This window comes from Oncorhynchus nerka, linkage group LG9a, assembly GCF_034236695.1.
Source record: "Oncorhynchus nerka isolate Pitt River linkage group LG9a, Oner_Uvic_2.0, whole genome shotgun sequence".
Classification (NCBI taxonomy): Eukaryota; Metazoa; Chordata; class Actinopteri; order Salmoniformes; family Salmonidae; genus Oncorhynchus; species Oncorhynchus nerka.
Genome location: NC_088404.1, coordinates 39,330,392 through 39,351,742, shown reverse-complemented (window position 1 = coordinate 39,351,742; position 21,351 = coordinate 39,330,392). Strand labels below are relative to the sequence as shown.

Sequence of the window (21,351 nt, the reverse complement as noted above, 5' to 3'; positions counted from 1 at the left end):
TAAATTAAAAGCAGAAGGAGCCTTTATTAGATCTAGGAAAAAATGGATTGAGGAGGGAGAACAGAATTCATCCTATTTCTTTAGACTTGAGAAATTTCACTCTAAAAATAACACTATCCATAAGTTAAACATTGATGGTGTTATTACAGATGACCAAAAATTAATCGCTAAATACTGCAGCAATTTTTACAGAAAATTGTATAGCTCTACGTACTGTCAGGAGTCCACAGATATGTTTTTTAACTCACTGAATAATGTTCTAAACAGTGTGATGAACCCATCAAAGTTGAAGAGATTATAGAGTCTATCAAACATCTAAAGAACAATAAATCACCAGGTGTTGATGGAATTACATCAGAATTTTACAAATTATTTTCTGAACAAGTAGCTCCCTTCCTATTTGAAGTCTTTTTAGAGAGTATTAAAAACAATGTTCTCCCTCCTACAATGAGTCAGGGGTTAATAACACTGATACCTAAGCTTAAAAAAGAAGTGCTGCTCATTGATAACTGGCGTCCAATTTGTCTTCTTAATAATGACTATAAGATATTAGCCTCACTACTTGCAAAAATAATTAAATAAGTTTTGGATGCAATCATTGATGAAACACAGTCTGGCTTCATGAGGAACAGACATATTTCTAACAATGTCAGACTAGTATTAGACGTACTTGACTACTCAGACCTAATAACTGAGGATAGCTTCATATTATTTTTAGATTTTTATAAAGCATTTGACACAGTAGAGCATCAGTTTCTCTTCCACTCCCTTGAGAGACTTGGCTTTGGGGATTTTTTCTGTAAGGCTATTAAGACTCTCTATGCAAATGGTAACAGCTCTATCAAATTGAAATATGGCACCTCACCTAGATTTGAGTTAAAGAGAGGAATTAGGCAAGGTTGTCCTATCTCTCCGTACCTGTTTTTATTAATCACCCAACTTCTTGCAAATTCTTTAAATAATAGTCCTGTACAAGGTATTTCCATAGCTGGTAAAGAAATTATTATAAGCCAGCTGGCTGACGATACTACACTTTTTCTGAAAGACGCTAACCAAATTCCCATATCGATCAATCCTTGATGTGATACAATCCTTTTCCAAAGCGTCTGGTCTATATCTTAACATTAAGAAATGTGAACTCATGGCTGTCAAAGATTGTGTGACACCTTCATATTATGGTATTCCAGTAAAAGAAGAACTTACATATTTAGGCATAACCATTACAAAGGATCAGAAGTCTAGAGGCTTACTAAATTTTAACCCTCTTATTAAAAAAACCCAGAAGAAACTAAATCAATGGCTACAGAGGGACTTATCTTTAAAAGGTAGAGTCCTAATAATCAAGGCTGAAGGTATCTCTAGACTAACATATGGTGCTCTATCTTTATATCTTGACTGTAAAATAAGCAAGGAGATAGACCAGATGCTTTTCAACTTTCTTTGGAGAAACCGTACCCATTACATTAGGAAAACTGTTGTAATGAACACTTATGAGAATGGTGGACTGAATTTTCTGGATTTTACTACTTTAAATAATACTTTCAAGATCAATTGGATAAAGCAATTCCTAAGAAGACCCACTTCTATCTGGAATTTTATTCCTCATCATGTCTTCTCTACTTTTGGTGGCCTTAACTTCATGTTGTTTTGCAATTATAATATTGACAAAGTTCCAGTGAAACTTTCTGCTTTTCATCGGCAGGTTTTCTTGTCATGGTCCTTAATTTATAAACACAATTTTTCTCCACACAGATATTATATATGGAATAATCGGGATATATTGTATAAAAATACCTCTCTGTTTTTAGAATATTGGTTCAGAAATAATATCCTATTGGTGAGCCAACTGGTAAATGCAGAGGGTTTTTTACTCAGTTATAAAGAATTCTTATCACTTTACAAGGTCCCTGTAACACCTAAAGATTTTGCAATTGTTTTAGATGCCATTCCCTCAGGTGTTGCTATGTTATTCAAGAACATGTCAAGACCTGACCCTCAGAGCCTACCTTCTATTGACCCTGTTGACTCATCAGTAGGAAAGATTTGTTTCTCTTTTAGTCCATTCAACAACAGAGCGATACGATCCTTGTTTCAGCAGGATGTTGTATCTATACCTTATGTCATGCCTTATTGGAATGGATTTATTGATAATATCTGTTGGAAAAAAGTTTGGATGTTGCCACAAACATACCTACTTGTTAACAAAATTAAGGAAGTTTCCTTTAAAATTATTCATAAATATTATCCTGCCAACCACTATATGAAGAAGTTTAAGGAAAACATCAACTCAAATTGTTCCTTTTGTAACGACCACCCAGAAACAGTTGTGCATCTTTTTTGGCATTGTATGCATGTAAGAAAACTGTGGCAAGACATCAGTAGGTTTATAATTGAACACATTTATGAAGATTTTACACTATTGTGGAGAGATGTACTGTTTGGATTCTTTACATACAATAGAAATAAGCGGAATCATTGTTATGTAATTAATTTCATTATTCTTTTGGCCAAATTTCATATACACAAATGTAAATTTACAAACAGAAAACCACATTTTCGTACCCTACAAAAAGAAATCGAACTGTATTTTAAGACGGTTAAATGCTCTACTAACAAAAAAGCTGTTGGAATTGTAAGTATATGCATGTCCCTTAAGGTCCTTGTGTAATTGTAATGTGATATTGTACCCCCTAGCTCGATTGTCCATTGTTTGTAATCTATGTATGCTTGTGTTCCCTCATGTGCTTTATGTATTGATTTGTTGTTAATAAAAAAATAAAAAAAATAAAAATAATAATAAAAATAAAAAAATAAAAATAAAAAAAAAATATTTAAAAAATATTTAAAAAATAAAAGAAACGCCTGAAACTAGATCCCCCTACATACTGGTCTTGGCGATAAGAAAACAACCCTTCTGTTCAACCAATCCAGTAAATGTGGAGGAGGAGTTAGCAATATGGAGCGTCGCCTCGTTAACGTCCAAAAGCGGAAGTCGCTTCACAGGCTCTTTCCATTTCCCCTGAATACCGGAACATCCAGTTGTTGGGGACTTGGCAGAGGCTACTTCAACACAAATCATTATTTTCGAGGGCTGTCATTTACTTGAGAAAGCAGCGTGGTGAAGTATTCACAGAAAAATAAACAAAAGTAAGCTGACCAAAAGTTCGACAAACTTTCGTGAGAGGGAATATGCACTGTTCCCTGTACTCTGGGTGGAACAGATACTGCTACTGGAGAGTTCCACCTTCGATATTTATTTACATGCTCACCTTGTCTCATACCAGCTAGGTGCCACGGGCTACACACTGATACTAGATTATACTTTTGATTGGTATCTAATTAGTTTTAGTTTCATAATGACAATTACTTAAGCATTATGTAAGTTCCAGTCGTAATGTCAGTGTTACTACACAGGTATAAGAACAACTTATTGTTAAGGGTTACTACACTGATTCTCATGTATACAATGTCACTGGCAGAGCAAGAACCCTAACAGATTAACAAAAAAAAGTCTGTGGAGAGTATTTTTTTTAAACTACAGTTGAAGTTGGAAGTTTGCATACACTTAGGTTGGAGTCATTAAAACTCATTTCTCAACCACTCCACAAATACATTTCTTGATAACAAACTATAGTTTTGGCAAGTCGGTTAGGACATCTACTTTGTGCATGACACAAGTAATTTTTCCAATAATTCTTTACAGACAGATTATTTCACTGTATCTCAATTCCAGTGGGTCAGAAGTTTACATACACTAAGTTGACTGCTTTTAAACAGCTTGTAAAATTCCAGAAAATTATGTCATGGCGTTAGAAGCTTCTGATAGGCTAATTGACATAATTTGAGTTAATTGGAGGTGTACCTGTGGATGTATTTCAAGGCCTACCTTCAAACTCAGTGCCTCTTTGCTTGACATCATGGGAAAATCAAATAGAAAAGCCAAGACCTCAGAATATTTTTTGTAGACCTCCACAAGTCTGGTTCATCCTTGGGAGCAATTTCCAAACACCTGAAGGTACCACTTTCATCTGTACAAACAATAGTACGCAAGTATAAACACCAAGGGACCACGCAGCTGTCATACCGCTCAGGAAGGAGACGCATTCTGTCTCCTAGAGATGAACGTACTTTGGTGCGATTTGCACTTTTCATCTTGTGAAGATGCTGGAGGAAACGGGTACAAAAGTATCTATATCCACAGTAAAATGAGTCCTATATCGACATAACCTGAATGGCCGCTCAGCAAGGAAGAAGCCACTGTTCCAAAACCGCCAACAAAAAGCCAGACTACGGTTTGCAATTGCACATGGGGACAAAGATTGTACTTTTTGAAAAAATTTCCTCTGGTCTGATGAAACAAAAATAGAACTGTTTGGCCATAATGAATATCGTTATGTTTGGAGGAAAAAGGGGGATGCTTGCAAGCCGAAGATCACCATCCCAACCGTGAAGCACAGGGGTGGCAGCATCATGTTGTGGGGGTGCCTGCTGCAGGAGGGACTGGTGCACTTCACAAAATAGATGGCACCATGAGGATGGAAAATTATGTGGATATATTGAACAACATCAGTCAGGAAGTTAAAACTTGGTCGCAAATGCGTCTTCCAAATGGACAGTGACCCCAAGCATACTTCCAAAGTTGTGGCAAAATAGCTTAAGGACAACAAAGTCAAGGTATTGGAGTGGCCATCCCAAAGCCCTGACCTCAATCCTATAGAACATTTGTGGGCAGAACTGATAAAGTGTGTGCGAGCAAGGAGGATACACAAGTTTGTAGTTTGATTAAAAGTTTGTAGTTTGATTAAACACCTTTTTTGGGGAAGCTAAAATAAACAACAGATAACCTGCATCGGCGAAGAGGCCACTGAGATTCGTAGTGTTTTCTTCAGGCATTTCCTCACTTTCTACATAAACACAGTAAACAACCAGCGGTAGGAAGTAAAATTAAATGAGATCATAATGTACACCTAAATGGTTCTGAACTCTCAGTTCTGTTTTATTTTTAAAGGTGTCAAAACATTTTGTGTATGGGATCATCAGAAGGGCATCATTCAGAAATTGACACGAGAAAGAATGGTCTGCAGCACTTGTGCAGCAGACATCAGCACCAATTCAGCTAGTTCAGCACTGCGCCGGGGCAACAGCTGCATATTCACGAATAGAGATGTACAAGTACCGAGAAAGACTCAGCCCGTCAGTCTGCCAGGTGGGTCGCCTAGACCAGTGGTTCGCAAGCTTTTTATAGTCCCGTACCCCTTCAAACATTCAACCACCAGCTGCGTACCCCCTCTAGTAGTCTCAAATATTGTTTTTGCCATCACTGTAAGCCGGCCAGACACACACACTATACGATACATTTATTAAACATAAGAATGCGTGTGAGTTTTTGTCACAACCCGGCTCGTGGGAACTGACAAAGAGCTCTAATAGGACGAGGGCACAAATAATCATATAATAATAATCAATAATTATGCTCTTTATTTCGTCATCTTACATATAAAACCTTATTTTTTCATCAAAAATTGTGAATAACAGGTTAATGAGAAGGGTGTGCTTTAAATGATGTACGTAACTCTGCAATGTTGGGTTGTATTGGAGAGAGTCTCATTAAATCATTTTCAACACACAGCCTATGCTTGTATTTAGTTTTCATGCTAGTGAGGTCCAATAATCCACTCTCACATAGGTACATGGTTGCAAAGGGCATCAGTGCATCAGCACGACTTGCCAAGGCAGGATACTCTGAGCGCAGCCCAATCCAGAAATCTGGCAGTAGCTTCTGATTAAATAGAATTTTCACAGAACCACTTATTGCAATTTCGATGAGGCTCTCTTGTTCAGATATCGGTAAGTGGACTGGAGGCAGGGCATGAAAGGGATAACAAATCCAGTTGTTTGTGTCGTCCGTTTCGGGAAAGTATCTGCGTAATTTTGCACACAACTCAATCAGATGCTTCGCTATATCACATTTGACATTGTCCGTAAGCTTGCGTTCATTTGCACACAAAAATCATACAATGATGGAAAGACCTGTGTGTTGTCCTTGTTAATGCAGACAGAGAAGAGCTCCAATTTCTTAATCATAGCCTCAATTTTGTCCCGCACATTGAATATAGTTGTGGAGAGTCCCTGTAATCCTAGATTCACATCATTTTGGCGAGAAAAAACATCACCCAGACTGGCCAGTCGTGTGAGAAACTCGTCATCATACAAGCGGTCAGACAAGTGAAAATGATGGTCAGTAAAGAAACTTTAAGCTCGTCTCTCAATTAAAAAAAACATGTCAATACTTAGCCCCTTGATAACCAGCGCACTTCTGTATGTTGTAAAAGCGTTACATGGTCGCTGCCCATATCATTGCATAATGCAGAAAATACACGAGAGTTCAGGGGCCTTGCTTTAACATTTTCACTGTAGTGGCTAAAACGTCTTTCAAGCTGTCAGGTATTCCCTTGGCAGCAAGAGCCTCCCGGTGGATGCTGCAGTGTACCCAAGTAGCGTCGGGAGCAACTGCTTGCACGAACGTTACCACTCCACTATGTCTCCCTGTCATGGCTTTTGCGCCATCAGTACAGATAACAACACATCTTGACCACCAAAGTCCATTTAATGTCACAAAGCTGTCCAGTACTTTAAAAAATATCCTCTCCTGTTGTCCTGGTTTCCAGTGGTTTGCAGAAGAGGATGTCTTCCTTAATTGACCCCCCCATAAACATAACGGACATATACCAGGAGCTGTGCCAGGCCTGCCATGTCTGTTGACTCCAGCTGTAACGCATAGAATTTACTGGCTTCTATGCAAAGCAGTAATTGTTTCAAAACATCTCCTGCCATGTCACAGATGCGTCATGGAACAGTGTTGTTTGATGGAGTCGTTGTCTGTATAGTTTTTGTTGGCCTTTTCCCCCAGCATTGTCCCAGCCATATCTGCAGCAGCAGGAAGAATTAAGTCCTCCACAATAGTATGGGGCTTGCCTGTCCTAGCCACTCAGTATCTCACCATATAAGACGCTTCTAGCCCCTTCTTATTAACGGTATCTGTTGCGTTTATACATGTTACAACTCTTAAGTTGTCTTAATTAAACCATCTAATGTGATTGGATGTTAATTATTCGACTAGGCGACCTGTATTTGACATTGTGTTGTTATTTCACTGAACACTAGATGGTTTAACTTTATTTTTGGCAGTGAAACGAGGCTACTCAGGAGAGAAAGAAACCTCACCCAAATGTATAGCCGCGTTGGAAAATATAAATGGACTGTTTGAATATGTGAAATAAAAATCTAGCACATTTTTATTTGGCGTATGCCCGACGGCTGGGGTACCTAGTCTAGACCCACTTATTACAGGGCACTTTTTATTTTTCTCTTGCCTATTCTGTTTTTCTGCTTCCAGAGGTTAATAATATATGGAGGGATGCAGAATGGACCTTTATAAATACAACTTTATTCTGTTTTTCATGTGTGTATTTCCTCCAAACTTCAAAACATCTCCTGCTATATTGATGTTTTAAGGGAGCACATGTTAGACAACATATGCAAAACATTATGTTGGTACAGTATAGTTCAACTCATTATGCTGTTCTGTTTCATTTTTACTCTGTATTATATAGCAGGACAGATTATAGATATTGTGTTTCCTGAAAGTCTTACAAACTCCCCCGGGACCATAAGCTCTCTCATTTGGGTAGTGACCAGCAATTATGTGAGGATTATCAGGAGCAGTAATACGAATAAGCAGCAGTGTTTTAAGCAGCTCTGACTGGTGAGTCTTTTGCTGAATCCTTCCAACTGCTCCCCTTGATCTCTGTGCTCCACTCTCATAGCATGCAGCTACAACGACTGGGGAAGGCCATCATTGTAAATAACAATTTGTTCTTAACTGACTTGCCTGGTTAAATAACGGTAAAAAAAAGAAGAAGCGATTTACCCTGGTTTACGGGCCAGTTCATTACTGAGGTTTCAAGTGGAAGAGGGAGGTCAATACAATGAAGCAAAGGCTCCACCGTGGTAGTTCTGATGTGCAGTAGCACTGTGAGTCAAAGAAACTCCAGTAACAAGCCCCCTGGAACATTGCTGTAATGACAGGAAAACAAAATGATACAGTGCCTTTGGCATCCAGTTGTCTATACTGTACGATGTGCTAGAGATGGTATGGCTGTGATGCCTGACATATAGAACTTATAGGAACTTTTCCCTCTATCCTTTTAATATCGATATCTGCACTTTAACTCTGTTTTTTTCTCATGATGCCAATCGTCTTGAAAGAAAAGATCTGCACAGAAAAATCACTAGATTCCTAACCTTCAACGAACACGTAGCTAGATGTGCACATGTTCATCAATCTTTATTGATGGAGAGGGGGGAGTTTGGTAAATGATCAATGCAAAACCAGTGTGATGAAAATACACCAGAATGGATAGAAAAGTAATGTAATGTTATTTTAGGCTGAAACTACTACATCAGTTAAGTCTGTGGTTTCTTCATCAGTCATGTCTGTCTGACTTGAGACTTCCTGCTTTTTTATAGGAATGCTCTGTGGATTCCCCCAGGCTCTGTCATGCTATCAAATATTTACATTTAGGCTCAAAAGCAGCCTACAGTATCTGCTGCCCTGTATAGGATGCATATTGAACCAGACCTGGCTGGGACACGGGATGGTGCTGGGATATAGCATGATGCTGGAGTTCAATTAAGACACATTTCTATTGGGGAAAGTAGCAACGTGCTTATATGAGGAACCACTGGGCTGGACAACTGTGGTGTTTTTCCGACCAACATAGACTTTGTTTTAACTTGCTCAATAGACAGTGCATTTGTTAATTTCCTCTTCCCTCTAGTTCTTTATACTGTCCCTATCTCTCTTGGCTCAATTTAATTTTAACCATTATTTTACCAGGTTAGTTGACTGAGAACATGTTCTCATTTACAGCAACAACCTGGGGAATAGTTACAGGGGAGAGGAGGGGGATGAATGAGCCAATTGTAAGCTGGGGATGATTAGGTGACGGTATTTAGCCAGGACACCAGGGTTAACACCCCTACTCTTACGATAAGTGCCATGGGATCTTTAAAGACCTCAGAGATACAGGACACCCATTTAACGTCCCATCCGAAAGACAGCACCCTACACAGGGCAGTGTCCCCAATCACTGCCCTGGGGCATTGGGATATTTTTTAGATCAGAGGAAAGAGTGCCTCCTACTGGCCCTCCAACAGCATCTGGTCTCCCATTCAGGGACTGACCAGGACCAACTCTGCTTAGCTTCAGAAGCAAGCCAGCAGTGGGATGCAATCATTTGTCAATCTCTCTGCTCTCTCTCTGTCTTCATAAAATTCTGATGAGGATGAGTGAAACCAATCATCTTTAGACCCCCACTGCCAAACATTGCCCGAAATCAACAGGAAAAAAAGGAGGCCGGAAAAGTCATAATTATTAAATATTAATCATGTTCTTCCCAGGGGACCAGAAGAGAATGGGCCTTCTGGGCCTGTGTCCACAAAGCCTCTCAGAGTAGGAGTGCTGATCTAAGATCAGTTTAACCTTTTAGATCATAACGAATAAGATTATATAGACAGGTTGGAACTTGATCCTAGATCAGCACTCCTACTCTGAGACGCTTTGTGGATACAGGCCCCGGTGATCTGCTGTCTAACCCAATTACCATCCTCAGTTTTACCTCACTTAATCCCATTAGCTTCTTTGAGGGTTCGCCTTTAAATGGTTGGATTACAGTGGGAGGGAGTAGCATGGGAGGAGAGAGGGGATGGAGAGATAGAGGTCTGTAAAGGAGCAGTTTGGGGTTATTGAGTGGGCTCATGACTCACTTAAAAAAATGTATATATTCACACGGCTTACAGGCACTAGTTGCTTCATATTAAAATTATTCATATGTAGCCTAAATGCAATCTTGAAATTAAGTTGTATCTGGGTCACTCACACTACAGCCTGTACCCCTCTGACATGCTTCAGGGCCACTTTCCTTCCAAACTTATTTTTCACACATGGACTTTCTGGAGTGTGCACCTTCAAGGTTGGTTGTTGGCACAGTGCATCATGCTGTTCAGATTCAATTAGTTTGGATTGTGTAAAACCATGCTGATTTCAAGGACTTAAGTACTCTATCTGAAATAGGCTGACAAAGGAACATAACCATGTCTCTCAATGCCAGGAGAGCTGAAGATGTACAGCTATACACACACTATATATTCAAAAGTATGTGGACACCCCTTCAAATGACTGGATTCGGCTATTTCAGCCACACCTGTTGCTGACAGATGTATAAATCGAGCACACAGCCATGCAATTTCCATAGACAAACATTGGCGATAGAATGGCCTCACTGAAGAGCTCAGTGACTTCCAATGTGGCAACTAGTCAGTTTGTCAAATTTCTGCCCTGCTATAGCTGCCCCCGTCAACTGTAAGTGCTAAAATTGTGAAGTGGAAACGTCTTGGAGCAACAACGGCTCAGCCGTGAAGTGGTAGGCCACAAGCTCACAGAACGGGACAACCGAGTGCTGACGTGCGTAGCGTGTAAAAATCATCTGTCTTCGTTTGCAACACACTACCGAGTTCCAAACTGCCTCTGGAAGCAACGTCAGCACAATAACTGTTCGTCGGGAGCTTAATGAAAGTGGTTTCCATGGCCTAGCAGCAACACACAAGCCTAAGATCACCATGCGCCATGCCAAGCGTCAGCTAGAGTGGGGTAAAGCAAGACTGGACTCTGGAGCAGTGGAAACATCTTCTCTGGAGTGATGAATCACGCTATACCATCTGGCAATCCGACGGAGGAATCTGGGTTTGGCAGATGTCAGGAGAACGCTACCTGCCCCAATGCATAGTGCCAACTGTAAAGTTTGGTGAAGGAGGAATAATGGTCTGGGGCTATTTTTCATGGTTCGGGGTAGGCCCCTTAGTTCCACTGAAGGGAAATCTTAACGCTACAACATAAAATGACATTTTAGACAGTTCTGTGCTTCCAACTTTGCAGCAACAGTTTGAGGAAGGCCCTTTCCTGTTTCAGCATGACAATGCCCATGTGAACAAAGCGAGGTCCATACAGAAATGGTTTGCGAGATCGGTGTGGACAATTTGACTGGCCTGCACAGAGCCCTGACCTTAACCCCATCGAACACCTTTGGGATGAACTGCGAGTCAGGCCTCATCGCCCAACATCAGTTCCTGACCTCACTAATACTCTTGTGGTTGAATGGAAGCAAGTCCCCGCAATGTTCCAACATCTAGTGGAAAGCCTTCCAAGAAGAGTGGAGACTTATAGCAGCAAAGGGGGGACCAACTCCATATTAATGCCCATGATTTTGTAATGAAATGTTCGACGGGCAGGTGTCCACATACTTTTGGTCATGTAGTATACATATGGAGGATCCAGCTATAGAGGATCCAAGGTTTGTCAAGCCTTGTACAAGACAGAGCTTTGTTGCCACTTGTTTAAAGTAACCAAACACGTTTACAAAAAACACTCAGAAGTCCTGTGCTTGGCAATATTGAACTCTCTGAATGCTCATTTCTCCCCAATGTGAGCCAGGGATACAGAGAGTGCTGATGGTATACTGTATGTCTCTGTGTCTCCGTCCAGTCGTCGGCCCCTGTCCCAGCTCTGCTGCCTCCACCAGGAGGTGTCACTCCATCTATAAGGGCTTCGCTCAGTGTCTGATGGCTCTGGGAGACAGCCTGACCGACAGTGCCCAGAAAGATGAGGACACACAGGAGATACACACCATCTGCAAGTAAGCACCCCCCCACACACACACACATTATAGCCCTACAGTCACTGACAGATGAACCAAGACCAATGATTATGAACTTACAGTAGATACAAATCCCCTCATCTATATGTTATTTATAGACACATACACACACACACTCTGAAAAGAGAAATTGACATAACACTGTGACCTATAATTGAATTACCATTGAACGATGGGCTTCACCAGATCTTTACCTCTATTTCAATATCTCCATTGCTTTCTCTTTCTTCTCCATGGTTATACCCCAGCTCTCTCTCTCTTCTCCATGGTTATACCCCAGCTCTCTCTTTCTTCTCCATGGTTATACCCCAGCTCTCTCTTCCTTCTCCATGGTTATACCCCAGCTCTCTCTTTCTTCTCCATGGTTATACCCCAGCTCTCTCTCTCTTCTCCATGGTTATACTCCAGCTCTCTCTCTCTTCTCCATGGTTATACCCCAGATCTCTCTTTCTTCGCCATGGTTATACCCCAGCTCTCTCTCTCTTCTCCATGGTTATACCCCAGCTCTCTCTCTCTTCTCCATGGTTATACCCCAGCTCTCTCTTTCTTCTCCATGGTTATACCCCAGCTCTCTCTTCTCCATGGTTATACCCCAGCTCTCTCTCTCTTCTCCATGGTTATACCCCATCTCTCTCTTTCTTCTCCATGGATATACCCCAACCCTCTCTCTCTTCTCCATGGTTATACCCCACCTCTCTCTTCTCCATGGTTATACCCCAGCTCTCTCTCTCTTCTCCACGGTTATACCCCAGCTCTCTCTTTCTTCTCCATGGATATAGCCCAACTCTCTCTCTCTTCTCCATGGTTATACCCCACCTCTCTCTTCTCCATGGTTATACTCCAGCTCTCTCTCTCTTCTCCATGGTTATACCCCACCTCTCTCTTCTCCATGGTTATACCCCAGCTCTCTCTCTCTTCTCCATGGTTATACCCCAGCTCTCTCTTTCTTCTCCATGGATATACCCCAACGCTCTCTCTCTCTTCTCCATGGTTATACCCCACCTCTCTCTTCTCCATGGTTATACCCCAGCTCTCTCTCTCTTCTCCATGGTTATACCCCAGCTCTCTCTCTCTTCTCCATGGTTATACCCCAGCTCTCTCTTTCTTCTCCATGGATATACCCCAACTCTCTCTCTCTTCTCCATGGTTATACCCCAGCTCTCTCTTCTCCATGGTTATACCCCAGCTCTCTCTTTCTTCTCCATGGATATACCCCAACTCTCTCTCTCTTCTCCATGGTTATACCCCACCTCTCTCTTCTCCATGGTTATACTCCAGCTCTCTCTCTCTTCTCCATGGTTATACCCCACCTCTCTCTTCTCCATGGTTATACCCCAGCTCTCTCTCTCTTCTCCATGGTTATACCCCACCTCTCTCTTCTCCATGGTTATACCCCAGCTCTCTCTCTCTTCTCCATGGTTATACCCCACCTCTCTCTTCTCCATGTATATACCCCAGCTCTCTCTTCTCCACGGTTATACCCCAGCTCTCTCTTCTCCATGTTTATACACCAGCTCTCTCTCTCTCTTCTCCATGGTTATACCCCACCTCTCTCTTCTCCATGGTTATATCTTTCTTCTCCATGGTTATACCCCAGCTCTCTCTCTTCTCCATGGTTATACCCCAGCTCTCTCTTTCTTCTCCTGGATATACCCCAGCTCTTCTCCATGGTTATACCCCAGCTCTCTCTTCTCCATGGTTATACCCCAGCTCTCTCTTTCTTCTCCATGGATATACCCCAGCTCTCTCTCTCTTCTCCATGGTTATACCCCAGCTCTCTCTTCTCCATGGTTATACCCCAGCTCTCTCTTTCTTATCCATGGTTATACCCCAGCTCTCTCTTTCTTCTCCATGGTTATACCCCAGCTCTCTCTTTCTTCTCCATGGTTATACCCCAGCTCTCTCTTCTCCATGGTTATACCCCAGCTCTCTCTCTCTTCTCCATGGTTATACTCCAGCTCTCTCTTCTCCATGGTTATACCCCAGCTCTCTCTTTCTTCTCCATGGTTATACCCCAGCTCTCTCTTCTCCATGGTTATACCCCAGCTCTCTCTTTCTTCTCCATGGTTATACCTCAGCTCTCTCTTCTCCATGGTTATACCCCAGCTCTCTCTCTCTTCTCCATGGTTATACCCCAGCTCTCTCTTTCTTCTCCATGGTTATACCCCAGCTCTCTCTTCTCCACGGTTATACCCCAGCTCTCTCTTCTCCATGTTTATACACCAGCTCTCTCTCTCTCTTCTCCATGGTTATACCCCACCTCTCTCTTCTCCATGGTTATACCCCAGCTCTCTCTCTCTCTTCTCCATGGTTATACCCCAGCTCTCTCTTTCTTCTCCATGGTTATACCCCAGCTCTCTCTTCTCCATGGTTATACCCCAGCTCTCTCTTTCTTCTCCATGGATATACCCCAGCTCTCTCTCTCTTCTCCATGGTTATACCCCAGCTCTCTCTTCTCCATGGTTATACCCCAGCTCTCTCTTTCTTATCCATGGTTATACCCCAGCTCTCTCTTTCTTCTCCATGGTTATACCCCAGCTCTCTCTTTCTTCTCCATGGTTATACCCCAGCTCTCTCTTCTCCATGGTTATACCCCAGCTCTCTCTCTCTTCTCCATGGTTATACTCCAGCTCTCTCTTCTCCATGGTTATACCCCATCTCTCTCTTTCTTCTCCATGGTTATACCCCAGCTCTCTCTTTCTTCTCCATGGTTATACCCCAGCTCTCTCTTCTCCATGGTTATACCCCAGCTCTCTCTTTCTTCTCCATGGTTATACCCCAGCTCTCTCTTTCTTCTCCATGGTTATACCCCAGCTCTCTCTCTCTTCTCCATGGTTATACCCCCAGCTCTTTCTTCTCCATGGTTATACCCCAGCTCTCTCTTTCTTCTCCATGGTTATACCCCAGCTCTCTCTTCTCCATGGTTATACCCCAGCCCTCTCTTTCTTCTCCATGGTTATACCCCAGCTCTCTCTCTCTTCTCCATGGTTATACCCCAGCTCTCTCTTTCTTCTTCATGGTTATACCCCAGCTATCTCTAACATCCTGAAAGCACTTCCCATTTGCTTGAGGCATATTGGAGTGCCTAATTAAATATTGAGGGTCTCTCTTTATCCATCTCTGTCTTCCATTCTATTTATACATGCGTCTGTAATCCATCTTAACATTATGTCAAGGAATTTTTTATAAAATCGAAACTCATTTACTTAATTTCTACATATTAAAACACTCTAAACTGCAATTTGGGGAACATCAAAAACAAGCCAAATTTGACTCCAGACATCATCAACTTGTTGCTGTAGCTTCATTCTCCTCAGTCAATTAGGGACTTAACATTCTACAAACACATTAGCTGCTACGCACTAGTTCAGCACCGGGGTTACACTCTAGTTCAGTTTCATATCAAGTCAAACAGCAGTTACCTAGCCAAAGTACAGCCATCTTTACCTCAGCACTGTTTGGAGAAAATGTTGCGCTGTTCCCTACAGTTGCATCGACAAGCGCTCCATAAAGCTAGCCAGCCATAAACAGCCTTCCCTCCAGCTCCCAGACGTCTGCATGGTCCTAAAGTCCTAAGGGTTCTAAACTGCATTTGCCTTTTAATCTGGATTTGAATATTTGTAGTAGCCATTTTAAATTGTTGTTGTTGAGCTAGGGTATGACCCCCCTGAAAGATGCATCACCCCATCACGATCAACCCATTCCCAGAAAACATTGCATCAATGTAGGAAGGTCCTGTCGGGAGTTGTTGTTCACTATTGAGGAGCTGGAGAAACACATGTTGTCTTCAGGTATATATAGTGGTCATTACAATTATGTTATTATTTTGGTCACATTCCTCAAGGTACTAATTAAGGTACTAATCCTGCCATTCAGTAAACTTACATACGTCTGCACACATGCACAATTCCACGCATCCACACACACGCACACGCACACACACACACACACACACACACACACACACACACACACACACACACACACACACACACACACACACACACACACACACACACACACACACTCACTCTTCCTAGGAATGTGGTCAAATCTGTTAGGGAAAGGCAGTTAGTAGAGAGGCAATATTTTCCCTACTGGATAAAAGTCTCAGATTTGCATCTAGGCCAAGGCTGCACCACTGTCAGTATTCTCTATGGAATGCTAGGAGAGTTTACCTTGAGTATAGAATAAAAATTAAGGAAAATCTGATGTTACTAGGTACAGGTAATGTCCTTGTTTCCTGGGCCGTGAGCTTGGTTTGTTTATGCATTAGCATGCAGTGTATGTTTCAGATCAAGTGTTTAATCTAACACCTCAGCAATCCTTTATTATTTTAATCAGAAAATAGACTGGAGGGAGATATTGCTAACAAGCTGCCCTTCACCTGCTGTTACTCTGCTGTTTTCTACTGCACATGTGACTCTGGGACTTTGCAAGGCTGCATTTTGCTTCCTCTTTGTTTCACCCATTCCCCTCAAGGTCTCCTGTGTGTACGATAAACAGATGCCCTAAGCCCCCAACAGATGTGCTGTTTAAGGGTTGAGTTAAGACCATGGGCCCATATCCAAATACAGTGCAAGTTTAGCCTTTCTGCACTTGTACACAGGGAATGTGAATATAAGATGATTATGAGTGGTGTTGTTCCAACTCTTGTTCCAACTCTTCCCGTCCACACACAATACCCCATAATGACAAAGAAAAAGCAGGTTTTTAGAAATGAGAAAAAAAACAGAAATATCACATTTACATAAGTATTCAGACCCTTTATTCAGTACCTTGTTGAAGCACCTTTGGCAGCGATTACAGCCTTGAGGCCCTTGGGTGTACAAGCTTGGCACACCTGTATTTGGGGAGTTTCTCCCATTCTTCTCTGCATATCCTATCATGTTCTGTCAGGTTGGATGGGGAGCAATGCTGCACAGCTATTTTCAGGTTTCTTCACAGATGTTCGATCAGGTTCAAGTCCAGGCTCTGGCTGGGCACTCAAGGACATTCAGAGACTTGTCCCGAAGCCACTCCTGTGTTGTCTTGGCTGTGTGCTTAGGGTCATTGTCCATTTGGAAGGTGAACCTTCGCCCCAGTCTGAGGTCCTGAGCGCACTGGAGCAGGTTTTCATCAAGGATCTTTCTGTACTTTGCTTCGTTCATCTTTCCCTCGATCCTGACTAATCTCTCAGTCCCTGAAAAACATGAAAAACATGAAAAACATCCCCACAGCATGATGCTGCCACCACCATGTTTCACCATAGGGATGGTGCCAGGTTTCCTCTAGAAGTGACACTTGGCATTCAGGCCAAAGAGTTCAATCTTGGTTTCACTAGACCAGAGAATCTTGTTCCTCACAGTCTGCAAGTCTTTAGGTGCCTTTTGGCAATCTCCAAGAGGGCTGTCATGTGCCTTTTACTGAGGAGTGGCTTCCATCTGGCCACTCTACCATAAAGGGCTGATTGGTGGAGTGCTGTAGAGATAGTTGTCCTTCTGGAAGGTTCTCCCATCTTCACAGAGGAACTGTGCCTCGACACAATACTCTCAGAGCTCTACGGACAATTCCATCGATCTCAGGGCTTGGTTTTTGCTCTGACATGCACTGTAAACTGTGGGAGCTTGTATAGACAGGTGTGCACCTTCCAAATCATGTCCAATCAATTGAATTTACCACAGGTGGACTCAATCCGGGCGCCAAAGACGTGGATGTCGATTAAGGCAGCCCTCCGCACCTCTCTGATTCAGAGGGGTTGGGTTAAATGCAGAAGACGCATTTCAGTTGAAGGCATTCAGTTGTACAACTGACTAGGTATACCCCTTTCTCGTTCCCTAATCAAGTTGTAGAAACATCTCAAGGATGATCAATGGAAACAGGATGCACCTGAGCTCAATTTCGAGTCTCATAGCAAAGGGTCTGAATACTTATGTAAATAAGGTATTGATGTTTGTTTTGTTTTTTTGATGAGGAAAATTGTTTATTTAATACATTTTAGAATAAGGCTGTAAAAAAAAGTCAATGGGTCTGGATCATTTCCAAAGGCACTGTATGTGACCATCTCTGTTCCATCCCCTACAGGTCCTGGGATGAGTTTCATGACTGTGCAAACGTGGCGATGGCCTGGTGTCCGGATGAGGCTTCTGCTGTCTGGGAGTCTTTGCGACAGGAGTCCAAGAAGATGCAGTTTTCTGGAAACCTGTATTACATGTGCTCCAGTCGTGACCAACCAGCTGCCAACGCTGATGCCCTGAGCCCGTCCAACCAGGAAGAGATTAGCCAGGAGTCTCTTAAAGCACACGCCCACTGTCCAGGTCCTGCCTCCTTCTTATTGCTCCCCTCATGTCTGTCTTTTCTGCTGCTGTTGCCTAGCCTATAGACATGACCAGAGTGAAGGGCAGGGAGGAACTCATAGAGGACATGTACAAACAGACAGTATCAATAAGTCACTCATATTTTTTTCTGTACTAAAAAGGAGTTGCATATATTTCTAGCTGCACGTTCAGATTGGCAGCTCCTCATCTGTGTAGTGTATTCATTTCATACACACATATCATCTCTATGGATAACTTTATATGTTTGTACAATACTACTGTCCTCAGATTTTTTATTCATAGAATTTAGATGTGTATTACAATGAGTTTTGTTGCAAAACGCTACTTACAGTGCCTTGCAAAAGTTTTCACCCCCTTGGCATGTTGTTGCATTACAACCTGTAATTTAAATAGATTTTTATTTGGATTTCATTGTAATGGACATACACAAAATAGTCCAAATTGGTGAAGTGAAATGAAAACATAACTTGTTTCAAAATATTCAAAAATATTACAATGGAAAAGTGGTGCTTGCATGTGTATTCACCCCCTTTGCTATGAAGCTCTTAAATAAGATCTAGTGCAACCAATTACCTTCAGAAGTTACATACATACATTTGTTAAATAAAGTGCACCTGTGTGCAATCTAACTGTTACATGATCTGTCACATGATCTCAGTGTACATATACACCTGTTCTGAAAGGCCCCAGAGTCTGCAACACCACTAAGCAAGGGGCACCACCAAGCAAGCGGCACCATGAAGACCAAGGAGTTCTCCAAACAGTGCAGGGACAAAGTTGTGGAGAAGTACAGATCATGGGTGGGTTATAAAAAAATATCTTAAACTTTGAACATCCCATGGAGCACCATTAAATCCATTATAAGAAAATGGAAAGAATATGGCACCACAACAAACCTGCCAGGAGAGGGCCGCCCACCAAAACTCATGGACCAGGCAAGGAGGTCATTAATCAGAGAGGCAACAAAGAGACCAACGATAACACTGAAGGAGTTGCAAAGCTCCACAGAGGAGATTGGAGTATCTGTCCATAGGACCACTTTAAGCCGTACACTCCACAGCGCTGGGCTTTACGGAAGAGTGGCCAGAAAAAAGCCATTGCTTAAAAATAAAATAAACAAACATGTTTGTTGTTCACCAAAAGGCATGTGGGAGACTCCCCGAACATATGGAAGAAGGTACTAAAATGGAGCTTTCTGGCCATCAAGGAAAACGCTATGTCTGGTGCAAACTCTCTTCACCCCGAGAACACTATCCCCACAGTGAAGCATGGTGGTGGCAGCATCATGCTGTGGGTGTGTTTTTCATTGGCAGGAACTGGGAAACTGGTCTGAATTGAAGGAATGATGGATGGCGCTAAATACAGGGATATTCTTGAGGGAAACCTGTTTCAGTCTTCAAGCGATTTTAGACTGGGACGGAGGTTCACCTTCCAGCAGGACAATGACCCTAAGCATACTGCTAAAGCAGCACTCGGGTGGTTTAAGGGGAAACATTAATGTCTTGGAATGGCCTAGTCAAAGCCCAGACCTAAATCCAATTGAGAATCTGTGGTATGACTTAAAGATTGCTGGAGCAGTTTAGCCTTGAAGAATGGGCAAAAATCCAAGTGGCTAGATGTGCCAAGCATAACACCAAGAGACTTGCAGCTGTAATTTCTGCAAAAGGTGTCTCTACAAAGTATTGACTTTGGTGGGGTGAATAGTTATCCACACTCACGTTTTCTGTTTTTTTTTGTCTTATTTCTTGTTTGTTTCACAAGGAAAAATATCTTGCATCTTCAAAGTGGTAGGCATGTTGTGTAAATCAAATGATACAAACCCCCCAAAAAATCCATTTTAATTCCAGGTTGTAAGGCAACAAAATCAGAAAAATGCCAAGGGGGGTGAATAGTTCCGCAAGCCACTGTATCCATTATTTAGCTGGAATGGAATGTTCGTATCCTGTATATTTAACATATCAATTCAACACATAATAAATAATCTCATGCTATAGTACTTGGCACCCTATTCCTTATATAGTGCACTAATTTTAACCAGAGCCTAGATCTCATATTACGGTATTGATAAATGTTTTAATATATATATATTTTAAATATTAATGTCCCAAATGTATCATTTCTACAGTTCTTTAATAAAAATATAATTATATGTCACATTTGACTGTGTAAAACCTTGCAGTACTACTCTTTTCTCTGAGAGGGAGGCGGATACAATGGGGTCTGAAATTATTGAGAGCCTTGATAAAGTAAATAATGAATGTATAAAATAAATAATTCAAGTAATGAACTATATTGTATGCTCCAAAAAATGTGGAAATTATATTTTATACTAACACAATTTCTCAAAGAAAGAGATTTAGTTTAATAAGTAATCATTTTTTTCTCAAAAAGGTGGGAGTCAAAATGATTGACATCCCTAAAGATTCTTATAAATAAAGTAGTCAAAAGTTGAGTATTTGTTCCCATTTAGCATTTGTTCCTATTCCTAGCATGCAATGACAACATCAGGCTTGTTACTACAAACTTGTTGGATGCATTTGCAGTTAGTTTTGGTTATGTTTTAGATTATTTTGTGCCCAATAGAAATGAATGGTAAATAATGTATTGAGTCATTTTCAACTCACTTTTATTATAAATAAGAATAGAACATGTTTCTAAACACTTACCATGATTATGGGTAATCCTTAATGAATTGTGATTAATGATAATTGAGAAAGTTACAGAGAGTCAAAGATCAAACCTCCAAGACATGCTAACCTCTCACCATTAGCAATAACAGGGGAGGTTAGCATGTCTCATTGCTCATCTTTATCAAGGGTGTTAATTATTTCGGACCCCAGTGTATATCTCGTTTTGCAACCAAAATGTATTATTTGTCTCTCTGAAATAAATCCATCTAGTGATAGGTCTCAAACAAACACATTTCTGTAATTTAACAACCCCATGTCATGATAAGATGAGGTAGAAACACACAACTCTTTGAAAAGAAATAAGCTAATTTACAAACATTTCTGAAAATGGATATACAGTGTTTTGGAATTAAACTGTTCAGTTGAATAGTATGGTTCCAGGGGATGCTATCTGGGAGAGCTGAGGTTAGAATGTAAATGAGCACATAAACCTCAAACATCTGGAACCCAAGAAAGAGTCTTCAAGCCTTACCAGGCAAGGCTTAACAGCAACGTCTCAAACACTGTATCCTAAGTTTGTCAGGTTGCTATTCAATCAGAGAGCACTGTGGGATGTTTTGTAGCATTGAA

The 21,351-nt window shown here is 41.5% G+C and overlaps 1 protein-coding gene across 1 annotated transcript in view; it reads left to right on the top strand.

Annotated features, from left to right (window-relative positions):
• Window positions 1–20,858, top strand: part of LOC115134762 (neuritin-like) — a 34,669-nt gene extending 13,811 nt beyond the window's left edge. The window contains exons 2-3 of the mRNA XM_029668957.2: window positions 11,603–11,753; window positions 17,838–20,858. Of these exons, the coding sequence (XP_029524817.1) occupies window positions 11,603–11,753; window positions 17,838–18,135 (449 nt within the window). The 3' untranslated portion in view covers window positions 18,136–20,858. The remainder of the gene's footprint in view (window positions 1–11,602; window positions 11,754–17,837) is intronic.
• Window positions 20,859–21,351: the final 493 nt, after the last annotated feature.